At 40.8% G+C, this 25,993-nt stretch overlaps 1 protein-coding gene across 8 annotated transcripts in view; it reads right to left on the minus strand.

Moving 5' to 3' along the window:
- Positions 1–25,993, minus strand: part of SGCD (sarcoglycan delta) — a 1,031,224-nt gene that overhangs the window by 239,510 nt on the left and 765,721 nt on the right. For all 8 annotated transcript variants that reach the window (XR_014830696.1, XM_021076527.2, XM_085001529.1 and 5 more), the window contains one exon: positions 10,969–11,070. Coding sequence is in view for 7 of the 8 variants with exons in the window: in XM_021076527.2 (XP_020932186.1) it covers positions 10,969–11,070 (102 nt within the window). In the remaining variant the exon portion in view is untranslated. The remainder of the gene's footprint in view (positions 1–10,968; positions 11,071–25,993) is intronic.

Genomic DNA, 25,993 nt, shown 5'->3' on the forward strand with positions numbered 1-25,993 from the left:
CTGCCATTATGGAGATTAGGTAGTTGTAAGAGGAATCAAACAGGTAAGTGCATAAAAATTTAGTCATGTAATTTATAAATACAAATTAATATACCTAAATCATATGATATAATGGCAGAAAGTAAAGTACAGTTAAGGGATTTATTTTCTATGGGTGGTCAGGGAAACTGTCCATCAAGGAGGAGCCATTTGAGCAGAGGCCTCGATGGAGAAAGGCTAGGTTTTCATCCAGCCTGGTGTTCTTGGACTGTGGTCCATGGGCCACCCCAGGGCTTCAGCATCCTGTGCTGATGACAGGGAAACTGGGTGGACAGGGCAACAGCTTTCATTTGGTCTAGATTTGACCAAGGTTCCAAGTAAAACCCGACTTTCATCTGGTCCAGATTTGACCAAGGTTACAAGTAAAACATGACTTCAAAAAGACTCCATGGCTTTAGAATCAAAGTTGGAGAAAACCACTGATCATGCCTAACCTTCTTAAGGCCAAAGACAAAGAAACTGAGAGGGAAGAGGAATGACTTGCTTCAGAGCTTGGTACTGATCTCAGAAGGACAAGAAGAACATCCAGATCTCCCAACTTTGAACCTAGTGCACTTTAGAGATCACTCAACTGCCAGCCTTAACTTTCCTCTTGTCTGGGACATTGACTTAATCTCTAGAGGTACAGGCAAAAAATTTTATCCAAGTAATGTGTCTCCCTGTTTGGAAACTTCATAATCAAACTCCAGGCTCACTAAGAGGAACTGCACGAATGCTCTTGCCTGTCTCCTATATTTATTAAGGTTCCCTCACCTCTGCCTCCTGTTCTAATTTATATTCTTGATCTTAACTCATTATATGTTTTCTTACTCTGTCACTGCACATATTTCTTATAAGATACTTCACATCCTCTTTAGAAATATGTATGTGCATAGGGGAAAGGATTATTTGCAGAAGTTTGGCATGAGCACAAATTTCTGAGTCTTCAAGTAAATAAGATTCTAATGGTGGACTTTGGGTATGACAGCAGACAAGAAAGAATTTAGGAGCAGCCTACTTGCCCAGTGGCCCTCAAATCATACAATTAGACCGTTCTCAGCCTCATTTGAAGTTTGGACCTCTCTCTTTGATGAAAACTCCAGCTGATGTAGTTACAACTGAGATCTGACCAAAGTGCTCAGTAACTCTTATGTTTCAGGCATTATCTTCATTTAAGAAAAGGGTACACATTCAATTTTTCCCAAATTAAAGCAAGAACAAAAACCTCATCAGCCCATTTTAAATCTAAGCCAACCAAAAGCCTCTGAATAACTACTTCTGTTTCCCAGGATAAACAAACAAATGGACCAAAGGATTAAATGTGATCTATTCAAAGTTTGTGTGTCTGTTTAAAACAAAACAAAACCAAGCAGCTGTTTCAGGCTATTGTCCACAATAAATAATGACACGTAATAATGACATTTTGGGAATGGCAACTAGCTTCATAAGACAGACAAGCTTATAGATGACCCTTCCAATTTTTAATAATCTCCATAATTTATGTGTGAGCTAAGAAATGCAAAGACGCCTAATGCGCGCTCTGACTTCGTACAAATCATTTTTATTTACTTGGGAAATACTTCATGGTCCAGTTAACTTCTTAATTAAAGACAGCAAGATGCTCATGTTCCATGCGAGCAGCGTAGAAAATACTTTTTGTGCGCCGTATGTTCAGCTGGGAGTTGAAAATGTTTTGCTTACTGAGAGGAAGACACCAGGGCTTGCATTTGGTTTCTAAACTAACCAGACACAGGGCTCCTCTCATTGTAACTAAATTGGCGATGGAACCTCTTCAGACAAAGCTTGTGCTTGTCTATCATCCCATGTTACTTTAGTTTGCAACATGCAGAGAATGCTGAATCTAAATTTTCAACTTTCTTCCTTGTCTGTCTCATTCCCAGTCATGCTCTGTCATAGTTAAAAGAAGAAAGACAGTGAGGTGGCATGTTATAGGAGAGTCGAAGTAGAGAATGGCCCTAATGGGCCAGAACCCATTCTCCAGAAGCTGTGAGATGGCTGTCCCTTGCCACTGAATGTGTATACTATGTCAAAACCCATAGGAGCCAGATGGCTTGGAGAAATTAGGGCAAAAGAAAGAGAAACAAGAATTGAGGAACAGTGAGTCATGAGTGACTATGAATCCGAAGAAGTCAACTTAATTTCTGGACTTCTGCATGATTAGATAGATACATTCTCAATGTCATAAACCAGGGGTTGAGCACCCTCAAGGGACTTCAGGGGTCCATTGTGTAAACAAGCTAAACAGGTCAGGTATGAGACAGTAGTGACTGATGGAGGCTATGATACAATGGAGAACAGCTATGCATCTAAAGTAGACATCTTCTACCTAGCTCCAGTCAATAAGGATATCAAACCATTCTGCTAGATTTTCTAGTTTTATTTTCCTTCTGTGTGTGTGTATGTGAATCCAAAAAAAAAAAAAACACGGATTTTTTAAAATGTCAAATATTCAGATATTTAAACATCAGAAACAAAGTTATATTAAAAGGTAACAAGTGTATGAGGTAAATAAAATGTATCTTTGGGCTGGATTAAGTTTTTACTTCTGTCCTAAACCTTCCTATTAATACTTGACTTAATAGTTTATAAGGTGAGTCACTTAAATTACTTTGTTTAACCCTCTAGTAGCTTGATGAAATAGAGAATATCTCAGTGATTAGATCAGCCATCATTAAGCTCAGTCCTGCTGCATTTTCCAGTGTTGTTTCCAGTGTCCCTTTCTTAATGCTTGGAATTCCCCCAGGAATTTAGTAAGCTTTGCAGTAAGTTATTACAGTAAGAGGGAAATAGCCACATATAACTCAACCTACCATACTAAAGAGAGCATCATGAGAAAACTAATTATCACATAAGCAGTACGTTGATGTGGACAAAAATACTGCTTTCCTGGATTTCAGTTATGACTTTTATTGGGTATAATTTGGGTAAGTTCTACCCCCTTTCTGGGCCTCAGACATTAAATGAAGTTACCGGTCTAATTGAATTCTCAGAGACTTTGAACTTCCAGCAGAGATATGCCTTGTCGATTTAAGGTGATAGGATAGGTCTTAATTCACATGATACTAAGATCAAAGTGGAATTTCAAAAATCTCAGATTTCCGCTGTGGCACAGCGGAAATGAATCTGACTAGGAACCATGAGGTTGAGGGTTCCATCCCTGACCTCTCTCGGTGGGTTAAGGATTTGGCATTGCCATGAGCTGTGGTGTAGGTCACAGATGCAGCTTGGATCTGGTGTTGCTGTGGCTGTGGCGTAGGCCAGCAGGTGTAGCTCCCATTCAACCCCTAGCATGGGAATCTCCATATGCCGTGGGTGTGGCCCTAAAAAGCAAACAAAACGAAATGAAAGAACTCTGATTTCCATAAAACAAAGTGATGATAATATAAATGTAAAAATCCATGGTGAGGATGACCAGCTCAGACTTAAGCAGCTCCTTAACTTTCATAACTATTGAGAAAATGGGATATGATACCCTTGAAATCCATTTTATATGGGGAATTCAGGCTCTCCTAGAACAAACATACAGACTAGTGGTTTTTTTTTTATAATGATTTTTATTTTTTCCATTGTAGCTGCTTTATAGTCAATTTTCTACTGTACAGCAGGATGACCCAGTCACATATACATGTATACATTCTTTCTTCTCACCTAATCATGCTCCATAATAAGTTACTTATAGTTCCTAGTGCTATACAGCAGGATCTCATTGCTTATCCATTCCAAATGCAATAGTCAGACTAATTTTGATAAAGCATTGGCATGTGTATGTATTTTAATGTTTAAGTTTTGCTTTTTCTGTGTCACAAAATGAGTGGAAATGTCATTCCTGGCTTAAGATACTTAGCACATACCATAAAACCATTTTTTTTTTCAGAGACTGCCAGTAATCTATGAGTGCCAGATCCAGCAAATTTCTTTGAAAAGAAGAATGAGAAAAAAGTGAGTTGAACACTGGAAGAGTGTAACTTAGTGAAAGAGAAATTGAAAACTAAAAGCAGCTTACTATGAAATGGGTTTCCTTAGAAATTTTCACTGAATTTGTGATTAAGTTTGTGAATTTATCCAGTCTTCTACTGCTGTTTTTTTACCCCATTTGGTTAGTAGTTATTAAATGTCTACCTCTCTTATCAAAAAAAAAGATTTGTGAATTTATGATTAAGAAGACATTCAAGAAGAGGATCAAAGGCCATTTGGTTCAGAGGAAGTTTAAATCTTGGATGAGATTTGCACTACATCATTACATTGCTGATAGTGAAAAGTATCACCTGTATGTTCATATCATCATCCACCATCATCGGCATCACTGGCATCAGGAGATAGGGCTGAGGACAGGAATGACCATTTCTGGACCACTCGCTTCATGTCAAGTTCTATATTAAACACTTAACAAACATTATCTTATTTATTTACCGCCATCCATGATCTAGGTATTAATATCATCTCAATTGCACAGGTAAGAAAATAAGGATTTGCCAAGTTAAGAAACTGCTAAGATAACTCGTTGGGCAAATAGTTGCCCTGGCTGTCACCCAAATCCAACAATACACCACATGAGCCTGACTATGGTAAAATCCTCTCTAGATATAGGCAACTTCTAAGAACCGCATAAACATATGATTTCATAATTCTATACACAGGTTTTGGAAGGTAGAACATCTTAAAATATATGAGTTTTAGGGAACAAAAGTTTGAAAGATGTAAATACCCTGAAAACTTATATTTTTCTACTTTATTCTGTTAAATTTATTTTTGTGTCCCTCCTCCAACTTATCTATTCTCTCTTCCCCTAAACTTCTAAATTAATTATAGCAATTGGCCAGGACCCCTCTACCCACTCATACTTGAGGGGAGTATGGAGATAAATTCACTGTACAACTTTCTCATTGCTGTAGATCTGGCACAGTGTGTACTCAATACATGCTGGTCTCCCTTCACTTGTCATTTCACATTAAGTTATGCAAAAGCACCATCTAGTTCCAGCATCATGGGATGCAAGGTAAGACACCTCTCTGAAGAAGCAGGGATTTGCCACTTTTGTCCAAAATGATCTTTGTGATGACAGGTTTCCTTAGCACTCATGCATTCAGTCTATCTACTAGAATATACATTCCTGCTAAAATTGTGTAGTTGTATTTAAAAATTACAAAAATGCCTTTCACACTGAAATGGAATTTTGGTATAGTTTTATGACATTAAATCCCTTAACTTTACACATTTTTGTGCTAATGCACTTAAGCAGTATTACTAGACATGCAGTGGTCTTTGGTTGTGATGGTAGAGTAGTTCATTTACTGTGTGTCCTTTTCAATTTACTTCCTGAGCGGCAAAATTCTTTACCACTTAGAAGCTTATGCATTTATGTAGTTAAAGCTAGAGAATCTCGGGGGTTATGTTCAATTCCCAGATGGAGTATTTTACAGAGATGAACATTTTCTCATTAATTTATCTTCCTAAGTGATTGCTATCACACTAATCAATTTGTATTGACTTTACCAGGGTTGCAACCTTCAATAACGAAATCAGATCCTGTATCGAACATGGTGTGTATTGCTTAACCAATCTCAGCTCCTCTCAGATCAATGAAACACAAAACCAAAATGAAGTCAAGTGTTGCTTCATTAGTTATCCTCACTTAGGAGAGCTGAGTAATCTTGTTCAACCAGACACTGATTTCCCTTCAATGGAGAAAAACAGAAGGAGATGCTCCATGAAAGAGAAACAGCTATAACATATGGAGAAGTGATAGTGCAGATAATTCTACAGAGCAGAGCCTTCTAGAGGTGGCATGGAAGCAATACTCAGATACACGAGAAGAAACAAAACAGCAAAACAGTAAGCTGAAGATGCCAGAATGGAGAATGGAAAACTACTACATGTGAACATCATGTGAGGCTATGTTTCAGTAAGCATGGGAAATTCTACCGGCTTGCTCACTAGTCATTTCTCTGCCCCTCTTTGCTCCCAGAACCCCACTTTTGCTTAGCTGGCAATTATCTGTACTTGAGCAAAGAAGAGCCCTATAGACAAAATTCCTCCTTTCTTTTTTTTTTTTTTTGTCTTTTTGCTATTTCTTGGGCCGCTCCCGTGGCATATGGAGGTTCCCAGGCTAGGGGTCCAGTCGGAGCTGTAGCCACCGGCCTACACCAAAGCCAAAGCAACGCAGGATCCAAGCCGCGTCTGCAACCTACACCACAGCTCACGGCAACGCTGGATCATTAACCCACTGAGCAAGGGCAGGGACTGAACCCGCAACCCGCAGTGGTTAATGGTTCCTAGTCGGATTCATTAACCACTGCACCACGACGGGAACTCCAAAATTCCTCACTTCTAATCTCATTCTTTTGCCTTTCTGATCTAGTATATCAGTCTTTACTTTTTGTGATGATTCAAAGAGAGACCATTCTCCCTTTGTACTCAGGTCTCAGATGCCTTCTCAGTGTTCTGATGTCATCCAAAAGGGAAACAGCAAAAGTCTGCGCCCTGAGCCACTTCTCATATCTCTCATCAGCCAAAACAATACATATCCAATTAAAAATATGGATCTGATAAAGTGACACAGGCAATGCATTCTTAAAATTGTTTGATGTGCAAATTGTTTGCTTACATTTATGTAAGTTCTAAGAAAGGCAAAGTAAGGGATAGGACAGAGAGCAGATCAATGATTGCTTGGGGATGGGGTAGAGGAGTGAGGGTGGATGTAACAGGATGGAGGAATGAAAAAGAAGCACGGAGGAATTCTCAGTGTGGCTCAGCTGTAACGAACCGGCTAGTATCCAAGAAGACTAAGGTTCAACCCCTGGCCTCGCTCAGTAGGTTAGGGATCTGGCATTGGCTCAAGCTGGGGCCTAGGTTGCAGATGCAGCTTGGATCTGGTGTTGCTGTGGCTGTGGCATAGGCCAGCAGCTGCAGCTCTGATTCAACCCCTATGCTGCAGGTGTGGCCGTTAAAAAGAAAAAGAAAAAAGAAGTATGGAAAAGTTCTTGGGGTGATGGATATCTTGATGTGGTGATAGTTTCACACATATATACATAGCAAACAGCACATTTAAATGTGTCTAGTTTATCATCTATCAATTACATCTTAGAAAAGGTCTTAAATATTTGAACATTATTTAGAAATAAAATTTTACTATTCTTATTTGGAGGGAAAAAAGTACAAAAGAGTAGGCACAGCTGTTGTTAAAAATACATACTCATGGGAAATATCTGACAAAATACAATGAATTGTTAATAGTGCTTTTCCTTATAAGACAGGTTTAAGGACTACTTTCATTTTTAATGATTCATTATTCAATTTCACCAATATCTACTGAGCACATGCTATGTGCCAAGCATAGAAACAGGGCCTGGGAATAGAGTAGGGAAAATCTGGACAAACTCCTGCTCTTCCAAATTCATATTCTTAAGCAAATGGGAATGTCAAATGATGACAGTTCTCAGGGAAAAAAAGGGGAGGTGATATTTTATATATGACTGTTATGCTAGATGGATTGATGGGTCAAGGAAGGTCTTTTTTAAATAGTCACATGTGAACTGTGACCAGAATGACCGGAAGGAGCCCTCAATGAAACTCATCTGGTAGAGAATCTTATAGGCCTTACTGCAAAGTTTGGATTTTTATTACATGTATAATGAGAAGTCAACAGAGAATCCTTTGCAAAAAGGTGGAGACACTTGATATTTGAAAGGCTACTTTGGCTACAATTTGCATTTTGAGGCTCAGGGTGCAAGACAGCAGAGACATTAGAGCAAAGGTGTAGGTTAGAGATGGTGACTTGAATGGAGTGATGGGGAGACTGGACGGCTCTGGGCACGTGTTTCAGATGGTGACCTGAGTGGAGTAATGGGGAGACTGGACGGCTCTGGGCACGTGTTTCAGATGGTGACCTGAGTGGAGTGATGGGGAGACTGGACGGCTCTGGGCACGTGTTTCAGGCAGAGCCCATATAACTCTCTGATACATGCATACCTGCATGTTCTTTTTTCTTCATTTAGAAAACATTTGTTATCAGAAACATACAAGGCTCAAAGCTCTACTCATTTACTATTTTTTTTTTTGAAAGGAAAAACACCTTCTGAAGAAGAATGGAAGAATGGTGAATTTTTCAAAAAAGCTTTTTTCCCTTTTTATGGCCGCACCTGCGGCATGTGAAAGTTCCAGGCTAGGAGTCAAATAGGAGCTGCAGCCGCAGGCTTATGCTGCAGCCACACAGCCACGCCAAATTCTTAACCCACTGAGTGAGGCCAGGGATCAAACCCACATCCTCTTGGACACTATGTTAGGTTTTCTACCTGCTAAGCCACAATGGTAACTCCATGAATTTTAACCGTTTATTTTGCTTTAAACAAAGATGTGAAAGCACTGGATTTAACTCACCAATTAATATTAATTTAAATATTAATATTGGATTTAGTATGTATCAATATTAAGGTAAGTTTTTCAAGATTACCATTACTTTTTAAGCTTCCAATCAAGTGTATTTTTTTTTTTTTTTTTTTTTTTTTTTGCTTTTGAGGGCTGCACCTGCGGCATATGGAGGTTCCCAGGCTAGGGGTCTAATCAGAGCTGTAGCCTCTGGCCTACACCACAGCCACAGCAATGCCAGATCCCAGCCATGTCTGCAATCTACACCATGGCTCACAGCAATGCCGGATCCTTAACCCACTGAGCAAGGACAGGGATCGAACCCATAACCTCATGGCTCCTAGTCGGATTTGTTTCCGTTGAGCCATGACGGGAACTCTTCAAGTGTATCTTTGACTTGGGATCAGACGACTGTTGATTTTTGGATAGGCTGGCTGATGTATTTGCTAAGGGTCCAATTCCTGCATATGGGCCTAAGAGATGTACCCTTGTCAAGTCTTCATCTCACTTCCTTTTTATGACTCCAGGTCTTCACCACAGACATTTATTTCAGGGTATGCTACTCAACACATAGCAAACATATCACCCATGATCTTAAAATCTGCTCTCTTGTACCACATGAAATCTAGCCAGAGCATTTACGCATTTATGGAAATATCACTAATCCAGGTTAGAGGGGTTGACAAACTATAGCTTGCAGTCTATTTTCTCTGTGGCCCTCAAGACAAGAATGGTTTTTACATTATTAAAGAGTCGTAAAAAAAAGAAGAAAAATAAAAGCCGAACATATTTACCCAATGGTTCTTGACAGGAAAAGGGTGGATACCATTAGAGAGGAATGACCAATCCAAATTAGTGAGATAAACTAGTTCAGTCTAGATAAGATCATTAACCACTGAATACATCTAGTAACTCAAACTGATGATTTAACTAACTAACATACTAGGCTGGGAGATGTAAAAAATATATCAAGAACAACACATATAACAGGTATTTCTTGAATGCTTGAAATCAATTGTCTGTTCAGTCCAATTCGGAATAATCCCCCAATCCTCTTTGTTACAGTTTCATCCAATTACTCCTTTTAGGGTGACGGCTTCCACAAAAAACAACAGGTATTTCTATAGTACTCTTGGAACTTTAAGTGCCTCTACGTGTGTGCTATAGATTTCCCATTAAATTTCACAATCACTGACTGAGTGACTGGATTAATTTGCTCCTTTCTTTTCCTTTTTTTTTTTTTTTTTTTTTTTTTTTTTTATGGCTACACCCAAAGCATATGGAAGTTCCCTTGGCGAGGTGTTAAATCTGAGCCACATCTGCAACCTACACCACAGATGCATCAATGCCAGATACTTTAGCCCACAGTGTCAGGCTGAGGATCGAAGCTATACCTTCTGAGTGACCCAAGCTGGGGCAGTCGGATTCTTAACTCACAAGCCATGGCAAGAATCCTTAATTTGCTCTTTTTGCTGATTTTAACATCATTGCACACAAGGATGTAAACTTATTGGCAATTCAGTAGTTACATTCAGTTTAATACAATTCAGTAGTTTAGCTAGCACTTGGATAAAATCACCCACTGCATCAAGTTGCTAAATTTCATTAATTACTCTAATTGATGCATAGAGTGGAAGTGATGCTTTGGGGACCTTCCATGTTATTCTTTGTTCACAGGTAGACACAAACCAGGAGAGCAAATGCATTACCAATGCTTTTCAAGCAGCATATTTTACCACCAAAAAACAAACAAGAAAGCCAAATAACAACCCATCTTTCAAAAACTAAAATTAACTTTGATAATATTGGTTAATAAAATCAAAGTGCCTAGGAATCACTTCTACAATGATATGTAAAAAAAAGAACAAAGCAAAAAGGAAAGAAAAAACTTCTGTATGAGGCACTAGTTAACAGAAAAGCTTTAGAATTAGATTTCCTGAGTTGAAATCCTTGCTCTGCTGCTTCATAAACATGTGGCTTTGGACAAACACTTTCTTCAAGCCTCAATTCTTTACTCAGTAAAACAGAGGCAACAATAATTGCTGCCCCCATGGACAGATCTGTGAATTCCATGTATCAAAGCAGCAAAGTGCGTGGGACAGAGCACACCATTTTAAATACCACTTCAGAGAAAAGTTGTTAATATATTAAACTGATTCTAATCAGCCTTGGCTACACTGTACAAATTCTTCATAAAAAATAAAATTCTAATTCTTCAGATCCATTTCTAAAGACATCTTTGACGCAGGTGACAATTAAAAGCAATAGCAAGACGTGGATGTGCGTGCTACTTAAGGCACTTCCACAGTTACTTTCTTGTCTTCTTTGCAGCACAGTCTAGAAAGTTCCTTAGTAAAGGTTATCGCATTCTATTTGACAGGATGGAAAGATGCTCAGAGAGGACTTACCATATGCCAGCAGTGACTACCCTTAAGACTTTAGATTTGAATGCATCTCACCTGCATGGGCACCCCTCAACCAACCCACTATACTCAGCTGACAGCAAAATAAACTTCCCCAGATATGGATTGCAGAGAAACAATTCCTTCTTTGGCAAAAACTTACTGGTCGGGACTGGATTTCTTTGGCGTACAGAGGTTGTAGGAATTCTGAGTCTCCTTCTAACTTTAGACCTTTTTCTGTGATTCTCAAGTTTCCCATTCCATCCTGAAATAGAGTGACAGAGATAACATGAAAAATTCAATTAGTTAAAATTTCAAAATATTTCAGGCTGTCAAAAACTGAAACAAAATGATTGCCTTCTGTTTTTTGAGAAGATGGATTGGGGGGATGTCCAAATGAAGACAAAATGCTAGGAGGCATTGTTCATTGTGATTATGCATATTACTCTCTTGGTTCACTTATTCTGAGAAAATCTATTACAGGCAATCTTGGAAAATTGAGCAAATTTCCCAAACAAGCAAAATGCAAGTAATGCCCTTCAATCAGTCACTAGAACAGATGAAGGCAGGTTGTTCTGTTTTGTTTTGTTTTTAACTAGGCAGTGGCAAGAGAATGGAGGCAAGAGGCGAGTGGGCAAAAGAGAAAAGGATGATTTTCTGGGTTAAAGTAAAAGATACACCCAGTTTCTGAAACTATGCAAGAATGACAAACTGGCATTCTGTTGGCCAAATCCAGCCTTAGAACATAGTGTTCTTGGCTCACAAAACTCTTAAGGAGTCAAATTATTTACTATTTTACTAATTCTTTTTTTTTTTTTTCTTTTTTGTCTTTTTGCCATTTCTTGGGCTGCTCCCGCGGCATATGGAGGTTCCCAGGCTAAGGGTCGAATCAGAGCTGTAGCCGCCGGCCTACACCAGAGCCACAGCAACGCGGGATCCAAGCCAGGCCTGCAACCTACACCACAGCTCATGGCAACGCCGGATCCTTGACCCACTGAGCAAGGGTCAGGGATCGAACCCGCAACCGCATAGTTCCTAGTCGGATTCTTTAACCACTGAGCCACGACGGGAACTCCTATTTTACTAATTCTTTCTTATGGATATATTAAAATACATACAAACATAGAAAGGATAAACACCTATGTAGCTGTCATTCAACTTAACAATTATCAGTTTTCAGCTACTGTTATCTATTAAGGCTAATACACCCACTTCCTTTGTTTAAATCCAACCATAATACCATCACTACACCAAAAAGATAAATTAATTCCTAAATATTATCAGTGTAACAATGTCAATGGTCGAATCTCATTAATATTTTTCTCTTTATATTTATTAATTGGAATCAAGTTTGCTATGGCAATTGGTTGATACCTAAAATGCTAGATCCTCTTAAATCTCTTCAATTTCTCTCAGACCTCCCCACACATAAGCATACTTTATATGATAAATAAAATGTCATTTTTCCAATAGCATTTCCCAGACTTTAGATTGTGCTGAACATTCCCATAATTTCATGGCACGTACTCTTCTGTCCCCTGTATTTCATATACATTGATAGTTAGATTAAGAAGCTCGAGAATATTCAGGCTCAGTTTTCTAGAAAGAATACATCCTAGGAGATGGAATATCTTTTCATTGCTACCATCATAAATAACCACAAACTCAATGGCTTAATACAGGACAAATGTACTCCCTATGTGTGAGAAGTCAGACCCAGGGTTCAAAGAGAAGACTGAGGTGTCAGCAGGGCTACTGCTCCTTTTTGGAGGCTCTAAGGGAAAAACCTATTTCTTGACTTTTTATGGCTTCTCAAGGCTGCCCATTCTGGGGCTTGTGGCCCATTCTGCCTTTAAGTCAGCAGTGAGTGGTTCAATCTTCCTCACATCCGGTCACTCTGAGAATGCGTTTTCTGCTTCCTTCTTTCACTTTTAAGGACTCTCACATCTCATCAGGAAAAATCTATTTTAAGATCACTTGATCAGCAACCATAATTGAGCACAACCTTAACTGCCCTTTGCCATGTAATGTAACATATTCATAGATTCTGAGATTAGGATATTGATGTTTTTGGAGGGAGGGCATTTTTCTGTTTACCATGTGCTCTATTAGGAGGCATTTAATGTCCTTTGCTGGTGGTCTTTGCCTAGAGGATCCATTATTTCACTAGAGATTTCGCATTGGTGATAAAAGAATTTTTTCTTCTTAAGTTATCCGATGGGATATTCTATCAACAGAAATTGCGTGTCATCAACTATGTTTACCCTAAACTATAGTTTATATAAGAACTTGATGGATGCTCGATTTTTCTCCTTTATTGATTAACCTTCAAAACAATGAAATGATTACTGAAATGGTTATTGAAATTGTATAACACCCTCCAAAGATGACTCATCTTTATTCCACCATCCCTGTATCTAATGGTTTTTATTCTAGCCCAGCTACCTCCCATGCCCAGAACCATAAGCAGAATGAACCATCTGCTATTTCTGAAAAGCTTACTCTGTACACACTATGTGCTGCAAGTCACAAGTATTAGAAAGGAGGAAGGCCCCTCTCATGTCTGTCCCCGGAGCTCTTTATAATACAAGTGGCACACAGCCAAAAAGGATAGTCAAGGAGATGCAAGAAGGAACAATGCTTAAGAAACACTCATCTGGAGTTCCCGTCATGGCACAGTGGAAACGAATCCGACTAGGAACCATGAGGTTGATGGTTTGATCCCTGGCCTCGCTCAGCAAGTTGCCGTGAGCTGTGGTGTAGGTCTTGGATGTGGCTCAGATCTGGCATTGCTGTGGCTCTGGCGTAGGCTGGCAGCAATAGCTCTGATTAGACCCCTAGCCTGGGAACCTCCATATGCTGTGGGTGCAGCCCTCAAAAGACAAAAAGAAAGATTAAAAAAAAAAAGAAACAAACGCTTATCTAATCCAACAGTCAATTAACTCCTTTGTAATAGTAATTTAACCTTTGGTTCAATACCTTTTTTGATAAGAAACTCACTACCAATGAGCCGGATGTCTATCTTCCACTTAGAGATTATTCCCATTCCTGTCCATCACTACTTCATTTTTCCACTTTCCTCCCTAGCCCCTAAGTCTGCTCAAGGTATTTGATGGGAAAGTTCTTTCAAACAGTGTGAATTATTATTACCGGCCTCTATTTCCAAAATTCAATAAAAGCAGATTCGAATAACCAACGAAATATGTTTTCACATCGGAATCTCCTTAAAGCTCTGAAACGATCAGACTGGATTGGATTCACATGAAAAAAATGTGAGACCAGCCTTATTTAAAACCATTTTGTAGGAGTACCTGTTGTGGCTCAGTGAATGAACTCTACTAGTATCCACGAGGATGTGGATTCGATCCATGGCCTTGCTCAGTGGCTTAAGGATCCTGCATTGCTGTGGCTGTGGTGTAGGCCAGCAACTATAGCTTAGATTTGATTCATAGCCTGGGAACTTCCATATGCCGTAGATGCAGCCTTAAAAAAACAACAACAAAATTGGCTTTTTATCTGCCTTTTTGCAGAGGGCTATGCCACAACATGAGGAAGTTCCCAGGCATGGATTGAACCACCACCACACCAGCAACCTGAGCCACCGCAGTGACAATGCTGGGTCCTTAACCTGCTGAACTACTTGGGAACTCCTAAAGCCAATTCATCGTTAGCTGCCTAAGAAGTCGTGGGTATTATCAAGACAGGAGTTTTAGGTCAGTTTTGAAGCCAAATTTCCCTCCCAGTAAGAGGCAAAAGCGGCATTGAGAAGACTCAGTCATTTCCAAAGTAATTAGAGGAAATTTACCACTTTTTTCCCCACTTCAAATGGAAAATCTTTATTCTTAAAGGCAGGCATGAAGATTTTAGCATCCAGCTAGCTGGACCTGACTGAGTCAGCACTGGTCAGCTCAGGGTCCTAAAGTCTAAAGTGTTCTTGACACAGAAGTGAGTCGCCAGGACCCTGCCACCAGCCCGATGAGGGCAGAGGCTCTGCTGTCCTGCACAGCACAGTATTCCCAGTGCCCATCCCCGTGGCCAGCACACAGGAGTTTTCACAAGTGCATAAGTGAATCCCATCATCTTCCCATGCCAAGTGAGAGTGCCCCCCTGCCCCCACTGCAAGGTCTTCTGGGGGTGATGGAGCTTGGGGGACAGGGGCAGAGGTGGCTGTAATCTAGAGGAAATCTCCCTCTGGGCTGGCCCATGGGTGAGGACATTTGCTCTTTATTCTTTCTTTGACTATCCAGACTATCTGGTCGGTGGTTACAAATGTACAGTTTTCTACAAGATGAGTATAGATAAACAGAGATTCCAGAGGGGAAGAACAAGACATGGAAAAAGTAATTTGTTTCTTTCCTCCTATCTCTCATACTGGATCCCAGCCCCTTTCATCACTGCTTCAATTAGGTTCTCAGGCTTTGTAATTAGGCGGCTTAGAGATGTTGAGAACAAAGAAGCAGAGGCAGCCTGAGAACTTTGGAGTTTCTTATCTTTTGTAAAAGGTACCTCTCATTAAATGAACTTGCCAGGCATACTGGCACAGGGAGGCAAGAAAGACTAGAGGAGATATATTTCGACTAGGGGTGGACAAGGGATCTATGATTCCCAGGAGTTCTGGAGGCTAACATCCTGCCAGTGTCCCTTGGTGGGGTTAGGGCCTCAGAGGGAAGTGGCTGCAGGCCTCCAGCCTCTACATTTCCCTTTTCCAGTTCCCTTGGTCACTGCCAATGAAAGACGGTGACAAGCACCCCCCAGGGGTCTTTCCACTAGTGCTGGGTAAAACACCAAGAGGTCCAAGAAATCTCAAGTGCTGTGGGATGCCCTGCTAGCCCCAGGGAGATGAGGGCTGAGAATTGGTATTAGGCTCATGACAGAAAGTGTTATTTCTTGCTCTTCTAATTTTCCTGCTGCATCAGCATCAAACAGGTTTTTAATTCCATCAGCACATTTCCAAGCTTGAAGTAATGCCAAGTCCTATTTTAGTCAGCAGGTCCCAAGACAGCTCTTGCTGGAGCAGTTTTAATAGGAGGCATTGCTTGGTTTTTATTGAGTGAGGCAGTTGTATCTCGACCCAGACTGTTTCAGAATGCAAGCTTCATGAGGGATGGGGTTTTTGTTGGCAGTACTCTCAATTCCTCCAACATTTCTTGGCTCATAGTATGTGCTCAGCAAATACCTCTGAAGTGATAAGATGTTGTCATTTCAAATAAAGCTGCATTTTGAAAGGCGTTCCGGGGAAATTAAAAAAAAAAAAAAAAAAGTTAAAACCTAGGCCTATCCCTTAAGTGGATTCCAAAATATCACAGCAAGCCTGTCAGGGTGACCTAGTCCCCAATGGGTGCAAAATGGTGATTGGAGGAAAGTGGAAAAAAATTGTACTGTTTTTATGCATAAAGCACAAAAATGCTTATGTGTAGAGCACAAATATAGTATATTTGTAAAAATAAATTTCATGGCAGGGTAGACAATTAGGGGGAAAAAGAGGTGTAAAAATGCTCTCAGGGCAGGAGGAAGGAATAATGAAAAAAAAAAAAGCTGAGAAATACTGCCTTCTCTATACTGCTATAGAGAAGGAGACCAACAGAACTTGGCTCCCTCTAATTTATGAATGGTCACTTCTGCAATTCACATATTGAAGCCTCCTCTCTGTAGCTCCTTAGCGTGTAAAATACAATGGCATGGCAGCAGCACAGGTCAAGAGCCAACTCCTTAATGCAGTATTTAACACCTTCTTCATCTGGCTCCTGCCACTTCTCCGGTCTCATCTCTTGGCAGTCTCCCTTCACTCTGTCACAAAGCATGTTAGCAACTTTCCCCAATTATTTCCCTTTTTGAGTCTTCACAAACGTCCCTCCCTTGACCAACCATGCTCTTCCCAACCCTTCTGGTTCCTTCCTCCAGAACCAATGGGTTCTGATCAGATGGCTTTTCTGGATCTGGGCTCCTTCTCTGAGGTGCCCTCATACTCTATGAGCATTGCTATCACAGCATTTATCACATGGCAGTGCAATGATCCAATGACAATTATGTCTTTCCTTGGGGGCTTCAAATTACTTGAGATGAGGGACAATGTATCATTCACTATTCAATTTTCTAGGTCCAGCACACTGCCTATGACTAAGTGTAGACATACTGAAAGAAAAAGAAAAGACTGGAAAAACAACAAAGAAATAAGCTAGAGATTGTTCAGAAAGTGCACATTAATGCAAATTACAAACAACAATCATCAAAGCTACCATTTCCATAAACATTAGACAAAGCACTTGATTGACGTGTCCATTAATCCTCATTATAACTCTAGGGGGTAGGCACTGTTTGCCCCATTCCACACTTGAGAAAACTGATGTTCAGACACCCTAATGGTCTAACTGCAAAATGAAAGTCCTTTACTACCACACTCTGCTGCATGGCTAAGCTGCAACTGTGTGCCCAGTCCTGTGTTGAATGTTAAGTGAGGAGGAAGGAAGAGTCCCTCTCTTCTAGGAGCTTCTAGTCTAAAGGACAACACATGAGTAACACACGTGATGGCAAGGATGTGAGATACAGGAAGTCTTACACATCACTAATGGGAACACACCAGGGTGCAGGCACTTTTAAAAAAGGTTTAACTGTTAAAAAATTAAACACAGAGTTACCATGTGACCCAGCAATTCCACTTTTAGCTATCTGCCAAAAATAAATAAAAACCTGTACTCACACAAAGACTTGAACCTAAATGTCCATTACAGTAAAATTCTTCATAACCAAAAAATAGAAACAACCCAGAGGCTGATCGATTGATAATAAATATACTCTGCATCTGGGCAACTGAATACTATTTAGCAAGAAAAAGGAACAAAGGCTGATCCCTGCTACAACACAGATAAACCTCAAAAACATTTTGCTAAGAAATCAAAGTTAGACACAAAAGATCACGGATTGTATGAGTCTGTTTATATACAATACCCAACGAGGCACATTTATAGAGGCAGTAATAAGATCCATGCTTATCTTGGACTAGGAGAGGGAGGTGACTGTAAATAAGCTAAAGGAACTTTATTTAAAAAAACATTTTTTTGTCTTCTCAGGGCCACAGCCAGTGTGTAGAGAAATTCCCAGGCTAGGGGTTAAATTGTAGCTGTAGCCACTGGCCTACTCCACAGCCACAGCAATGCTGGATCTGAGCTGTGTTTGCAATCTCCATCACAGCTCACAGCAATGCCAGATCCTTAACCCACTGAGCAAGGCCAGGGATTGGACGCACATCCTCATGGATACTAGTTCGGCTTTGTTACCACTGAGCCACAACGGGAACTCCAAGGAGTTTTACTGAGGTGACAGAACCGCTCTAAAGTTGGAATATGGCGATAGTGGCCTAATTTAGTAAACTTACAAAAAAATCATTGAAATGCGTACTTAAAAGGGTAAAACTTAAAGTGTGAAATTTTAACCTTAACCATGTTCTTTTTGGAAAAAAAAAAAAAAAAAAAAACCAGTAATGAACATGCACTGATGTCCCCAGAAAAGAGGAATCCAGTTCAGGTGACATGGCATTACGTGCTTTGGAATTCCCCAAATCAACAAAGAGAACAGGTTCAGAGACAGGTGCTGGGGGAAGAGGTAGCAGGGTTGAGAGAGAACTGGTAAGACAGAGCTCTATTATTTGTCCACACCTGGTGTGGAGTGATAAAAGGGAGACGCTGGCAAGTGTTCTGTTCCCATCACGGACCAAGCCTAGGGAAGGGAGTCGTGTGAGGGAAGACCTGGCTGCATCACACTCAGGAAGTGGTATGTGATCAAGTCAATCACATTTGGGACAGGCTATAAAGGTCATTACTGATCTTTTGCAGGGGGCATTAAAAATGGGGCCATCATCAGTGCGGGATGATAACTTCAAGGATCAGATGACGCCACAGTGTCTGGGTCACAGCTTCTGATCCTTGGTGTCAGTTGCTATAGAGTCTCAACTTTATTCATATATTCATTCTTTCACCGCTATCAACCTAGCATTTTTTTTCCTTCTCCTCCTGATTACTTCTCAGATACCACAAAGCTAAAGCTCAAAGATTGGTTAGAACAGTGTGTGTGCGTGCACAAGAAAAAGGGGAATATAAGATGTAGAGCTGGAGTTCCCATCATGGCTCAGTGGCTAACGAATCTGACTAGGAACCATGACGTTATGGGTTCCATCCCTGGCCTCGCTCAGTGGGTTAAGGATCCAGCATTGCTGTGAGCTGTGGTGTGGGTCACAGATGAAGCTTGGATCTGGCATTTCTGTGGCTCTGGCGTATGCTGGTGGCTGCAGCTCCGATTAGACCCCTAGCCTGGAAACTTCCATATGCTGTGGGTGTGGCCCTAGAATAGACCAAAAAAAAAAAAAAAAAAAAAAAAAAGACAAAGAGCTATCACATTGCTTTGCTACCTCAGTGTCTCAGAATTGTAATTTCTCACTTATGTCTTATAAAGTTATAATGTCTCATAAAGTTGCTTTTAATGATTTATAGCTCCAAGGCCATTGTACTTGAGGCATTTTATAGTTCCTAGATGCCAGTAGTAATATATTGATGGGGATTCTTCGCTCTATGCTTTTCCTGGGAATGAGTCAATCAGCCAGAGGGGGAATTTCTCCCCACACATACACACAGGGCATAAGCCTAATTCCCTTTATTTCTAAATGACTTTATCCCTATTTGTCCCTTAGGGCATATCAACCAGTTTCTTTGAGAAGTCTCCCCTGACATTCCTCAATGCTTTGGAAACCATCTTTTCTCAGTAACTGGAACACACCCACAGACACAGACACAGACACAAACATGCACACAGCATTATGGTATGCTGGCTAAGACTTTGAATTCTAGAGTCAGATTGCATGGTTAGAATCCTGACTCGACCCCATATCTCGTTGGTACCCTTTCTAAGTTTCATTCTCCCTATATGCACACTTAGGTAACCAAGACAATTCTATCTTCTAAATAGAGGAAATATCAGACAACCCATGTGTATCAGTCAAAAGAGGTTAGGTTACAACAACAAAATTCCCAGTGGCTTTAAATTATAGAGACCTCTATTTCATGTAGCTTCTCACCCAAGCCACCTGCCCAGGGAGGTCTGATGGTGAAGTCAACTGGTGACACAGAATGACAGAGCAGCCACCACTTTGAACACTTTGCTGCTAAGTCTTTGGGCAGCTTTCCCTACTCACTTATGATAAATTCAGCCATGACATATGCTGTAGCTTGTGAAACAAGAGTCTATGTCCATTTAGAACAGATGCTATTTTTTCTTTTTTTTCTTTATGGCCAAACCAGTAGCATATGGAGGTTCTCAGGCCAGGGAGTGAATCTGAGCTGCAGCCGTGACTGGGACCTCCACTGAAGCTGGCAATGCCAGAGTCTTGAACCCACTCTGCCAGGCCAGGGATCGAAGCTGCATCTCCACTGTAGTCGGGTTCTTAACCCTTTGTGCTACAGTGGGAACTCTGACCAAACTCTCTATTATTTCCTCTCTCTCTAGATGGCATGCTTCTAGCAGCAGGAGTAGTACCTTAGCTGTCTTTTTATCCTAATCATTTGCCACAATCCCTGACATAGGTAGACAGTAAATTTTAGCCAAATGGCTTAGAAGTCTTCTGTCAGCCACAAGAACCACAAATGTGGATCACACATGAAGTCACGTCTGGCTTAAAAGTCAACAAGGCCTGGGTACCACTCACCCAGACCTGTCCTCTGCTTAATGTCCATCAGGGAAAACAGCTAGCTCAACTTGAGGAATTGTTCTGGATCTCAAGGCATGAATTAAAGATTATCTTTAAAAGCCTTGGAGTTCCTATCATGGCTCAGTGGACAGGAATCTGACTAGCATTCCTGAGGACACAGTTTTGATCCCTGGCCTTTCTCAGTGGGTAAAGGATCCAGCATTGCTGTGAGGTGTGGTGTAGGTCACAGACGGGGCTTGGATCTGGTGTTGCTGTGGCTGTGGCGTAGGCCAGTGGCTACAGCTCTTATTCGACCCATAGCCTGGGAACCTCCATATGCCATGGGTACGGCCCTAAAAAGACAAAAAAATAAAAATAAAAAATAAAAAGAATGCTTTTCAGGAAATATAAGCACATCCCATCACGAGAAGACCTCAGTCCCTGGGCTTAGACTCAACCCTTCCACTAGTCCTCAAGGCAAATTTGGACAATCCTAAACGTTCTGCATCTGTTTTCTCCCATTTCTGTTTTCTCTCCATTTATATTGGAGAGTATAAGCATTAAAGTAAGGTCTTTTCCACTTTAAAAAGTCTTATTCTATGATCCACAGGAATGAGATGCTCTCTGGACAACAACAAATCACAGCTGTCATTGGGAACTGGTGCCTGGAGAGGCTGCAATTAGCGCATCTTGTGTGACTTGCAGTTTTGCCAAAGACATTCTTGCAAAAACTCTCACAAATCACTCCAAATGTACATCCCGATTCAGGGAGGATTTAGGCATAAAAACCAATGCCAGCACATTGTTCTGAAACACAAACTTGTAAGCAACCTTTAAAAAGAGACATCGAGGGAGAATTTATCGATTGTTTGAAGGGAAGAAAATGAGAGATGGGTAATAAAGTGCAAGTTGCTACATCCCCTGTCCCAGGTGAAAAATGTGAGCTTATGAATCCTGAGCTATTGTTGATAAAGGAGGGGACTCATTTATCTTAAGCAGACACATAAAAGAAAATAAGTGAAATATGATTAGACCTATGCCAAGTGTTCAGATTAAATTCCTACTGTGGTGATCCCTGCTGCTCTGTGAGCACTCCCCACCATTCAAGCCTGATTAAGACACTGGCCTGAATGATATTAAAAATGCACACTGTGAAAATACCTTCTGAAATAGATCCTTTCACCAGGGCAGGCACCCCAAGGGAGCTACCTGTCCTGCCTTCCCTCTCTTTTCATTAGGAAAAGTTGTCAGTTGCACAGGACACTGTCTTTCATGAAGCTTCAAGTTACAGCTTCAAAGGGTCCAGTGTCTTTTTGATACTTGTGAGAAAGGTTTTGAGGGATAAATTCAGAAATAGGTAGGCTGGTAATGGCACTCCCATTTCTAGAGCTGTGTTACCTATTAATTTGGCCCTTCTGTTCAGGTTTTGATGTCCAAATTTGCCTTCCAAAGGATGGCATCAGAGGTACGCCCAGTCTTTCAGAGGTGTCGCCAATTTCCACAATTACCCTTTGCCTGCAACTAATGAGAAGCAGCAGTTGCCCTGGAGAGATGTCTATGGCTGCTTGCCTTGCACGCATCTCTAAGGCTTAATATTCTTTCCACATGTCATGCAGGTGCTTTCCAAACAGTGCAACAACTGCATCTGGCACAGGGAATCACTGACTGCTCGGAGAATCCTATCTTTTCAGTCAACAGAGGCCTATGCATTTTTCTTTTTTCACTCAGAGGGTTACAGAAGCCAGAACGATGAAGTGCTGTGGAGAGGAGTGAGGCAGTGCAAGAGGGAAAAGGGGAAGGAGAGAGTGGAATGCCCATTTTCCATAGGAGGTTCAAGAAGTTGTCTCTGAGAAGAAACCCAAGTGAAGAGAAGAAGCCGGCCATGGGAAGATCTGGGGATGGAGGAGATGAGTCTGGCACATTTAAGAAACACCAGGAAAGCCCTTATGCCTATAGTGGCGTTGCATTTACCTAGTGGAGATGAGTCTGGCACATTTAAGAAACACCAGGAAAGCCCTTATGCCTATAGTGGCGTTGCAATTTCATTTGATATGCTTGGAGATGTTGCATAAGATGCAAAGTGTAGGAGCTGACCCAGACAGGATAGGAAGGACCTGATCTTGGAGATGATGCTACTAGGAGATGATGCTACTAGGGAGTCTGGCTTTTTATTCTTTATCTGATCTGTGCCACAGGAATGTGTTAAGGAAGGGAATGCTGGGAACTGGTTGAAATTTAATTTAGATACATTCCAATAAGACTTCCATGAAAGTACTACACAAAACTTTGACGAATTCACTACCTCAAATTCATTTCAAAAGTCATGTTCTAAAAAAAGGAACTTGCTGACAATAGAGCCTGTATTCTTGCTCATTTTTTTTGGTGGGGGGGATGTATTCCCTACTTCCTTTGCCAAATTCAGAGATCGCAGTGATCAAGGCCAGGAGATTTGGCATCAGAAAGACCTGTTTTTGAGTTCATGTCCCATGGCTTTCTACTTATGAGACCTTTCCTGAACTTTTCATCATCTGTATAATGAGGATCAAGTCAGCCCTCTTTGAGGATTCCGTGTGTGCACAAGTGCACAATCAAGCGTGTGTGCACATTTAATCGGCTTAAGCACAGTGCCTGGAACATGGTAAATACCCAGTAGTGCCCTATACTAAACCATTCATCACCCCATCCTCTGGCTCCCACATCTATCTCCTTCCAGCCTTTTCTGACTGCCTTCTCTGATTTCCCATGGCAGCCACACTCTGCCACATACAGTTTCACTTAATTTCATTTGATATGCTTGGAGATGTTTGGGTAAGAGGAGAAAGAGGGCCAATGATGGAGCTGCCAATGTCAAGGGGATGGGGAATCAGAGAGTTAAGGGGCAGGTGTGAAGAGGCTAAAGGATTTTGCCATTCAATCTGTCTCATACAGTTCCTAGTAGAAAGTGAAGGGATTTGAGCTCATGCAATATTTTAAAGCTAATAATCCAGGAGGAAAGCAAAAGAGAAAGGATGCTTTGGGGTTGGCCAAAATGGAGGCTGCTTTCCTCTCTGGTCAAGACAGTACTTTAATAATTCCAATTATGAAGGATTAAATCATCAAATATTAAGAGGCTGAAGCAGGTTAAATGGATTCTATTTACCTTTTATCCCCTTTCAATGACCATGCCAATTATTACTCATACCCATTACCTATTCCTTAGGAAGGGCATCTTTAGCAGTCTTAACAGTTTCAAAGACCCAGAATTAGGGCAATGTTTGGGGCAAGAAGAGAAGACAGTGGAGGAGATGAAAAAACCATTGTGATCTCAATCACAATTTTTTAAACCTTATTTGGGAGAGTAGTTGTGAAGGTTAATTGTACGTGTCACCTTGAGTGGGCAGTGGGGTGACCGGGCCTTTAGTTGAACACTATTCTGATGTGCCTGTGAGAGTGTTTCTGGATGAGATTAGGGAGGGTTAGGTGGACCTCGTAAAGAAGATCGCCCTCCTTCATGTGGACGAGGATGGGCTCGTCCAATCAGTCGAAGACCTGAAGAGCACAAAAGGGCTGACCGTTTCTCTAGTACCTGGGGATTTTTCCATCTTCAAACTGAAACATGGCTCTTCTTATGTATGGATGGAGCCTGCTGGTCTTTGGATGAGAACTCCCTTATTGGCTCTGCTTGTTCTCCAGCTTGCCAAGTGCAAATCTTAAGACTGGTCATGTGAGCCACTTCCTTATAATAAACCTCTTAATTCATACATATATAATAAAAATGTGTATCCCCACATTAAGTTTATAAAAAGATGAGTATATCAAAAAGGAAAGTGGGCATGACTTTGAATTAGAGGAAACTTTCAAAAAGGAGTCATTCATGTTATATCATCTCCCCACAGCCACCACACACCCCTTCAATGTGTGACCAAACCATGCTCCTGGAGAGATATATGACTTTCTAGTCCTTGCTTGGGAACAGGAGTCACCACTGTCATAGCCAGTGAGTCACTTCTGCTTCCCATGAGAGGGAAGCCCCAGGATATGAAAGTATTAGGAGTTACCAGGCACCCAGTGAGAACTTCATGTTGATTCTCTCCCAGAATAGGACGCCAGGCCTAAGATTACAACAAGGTCATGAAACAATGAGCTATATGTCACAACTACGAAGAGTTTATGATAATCATGACCTTGATGGGAATGGGGGCTCTCACAGGTACTGGAAAAATTACCCCCTTCATACAGTGTTGGGAATAGTTCCGTAAGAGATTATAATTACTGCAGACAACTAGAAGTTGGAAGGAGGGTGCTTCTTCATGTTATGTTTGAATACAATATGCTTATAGAAGAATCTTGAGAGATTTGCTTTTATTCTATTAATGGCTCTCTTGATGACCTTTGGGTGTAAGGAAGATACAGCAAGAAAGATTCACTCTTTCCTATATTCTCTACAGCACATGTCACAGAGGGTAACAAGTAAGAAAGCTCCTTCTCTCCTATGCAAAACATGGCAGAGAGAAAGAAGTATATAAAATATGAGTAGAAAGAATATAGCATCTCTCAGGTCATGCTTAAAAGGTGTGGGGGAAAAGACATCCAGTTAACTAGAAAACGTTCACCTAAGGAGCTGCTGTTCTTCATGAACAAATTCTTGTACTTGTAAAACTCTTTGTATCAGGAGAAAAAGTCATTCCCAAAGGTTATGTGGCAGGTAGTCCTCATTCACTTTACTAGCGCTATCAACTGTGGCTCAAATCCCATTATTCATGAGATGCATATTGGCCCGTAGGAACAGTTCTGGCAACAGTATTTCAGAATTAAAATCTAATTTAACCAAGATGACCCCTAGAAATTACCAAGCTCAGGTAAAAGGAAGCTCTTCAAGATAAACGGCCATGCGCTATTTATTCTATCCAGAGTGCTGTAGGAAAAGTCTCCAGTCATTTCTTTTTTATCATCTAAGCCACCTTTCTCATCATACAATGCCTTATAATGGGCAAGCCTTCAAAATAAATGCACTATGCCACCATAACTAATATATGTGTGAGCATGAGACCTGGTCTGGGAAACACAAAAAAAGCCATTTCCCCATTTCCGTCTGAGTGGCTGAATACGAGGGGAAGGTGAATCGCTTGAAAAGATGCACAGCTTAACAACTAATCATACAATGAAGATATCAGCTTAGGGAATAATTCAATACCTTCTCCCTTAGCTTCAGATTTTAAAATGTCTGTTTTTACAGAGCAATGGAGAAAAACTTTAGTATCAAAAAGACTCATTCTCTTACAGCCTTTCTACTCGTTATCACCTGTGTGACTTGGGGCAAATCATTCACTGTTTTGCACCTCAGTTTGCTCTTCTGTTAAAAAAAAAAAAAAAAAAAAAATCAACCAACTACCTTGGCGGGTAGTGGTATATATTTAACAAACATTTAAGTCACCTGGCACAGAAAGGGGCATGCTGTGGGTGCTTTATAAATGTTACTTTACCTCTTTCAATTAAAAGTAAAAAGAGATTTGGCCTTATCATGCTCTGTGCTTTT

Source organism: Sus scrofa, chromosome 16 (assembly GCF_054392235.1).
Source record: "Sus scrofa isolate SSC_HxYL_T2T_F1_AM1 chromosome 16, Sscrofa_HxYL_maternal_Yorkshire_Landrace_v2.0, whole genome shotgun sequence".
Classification (NCBI taxonomy): Eukaryota; Metazoa; Chordata; class Mammalia; order Artiodactyla; family Suidae; genus Sus; species Sus scrofa.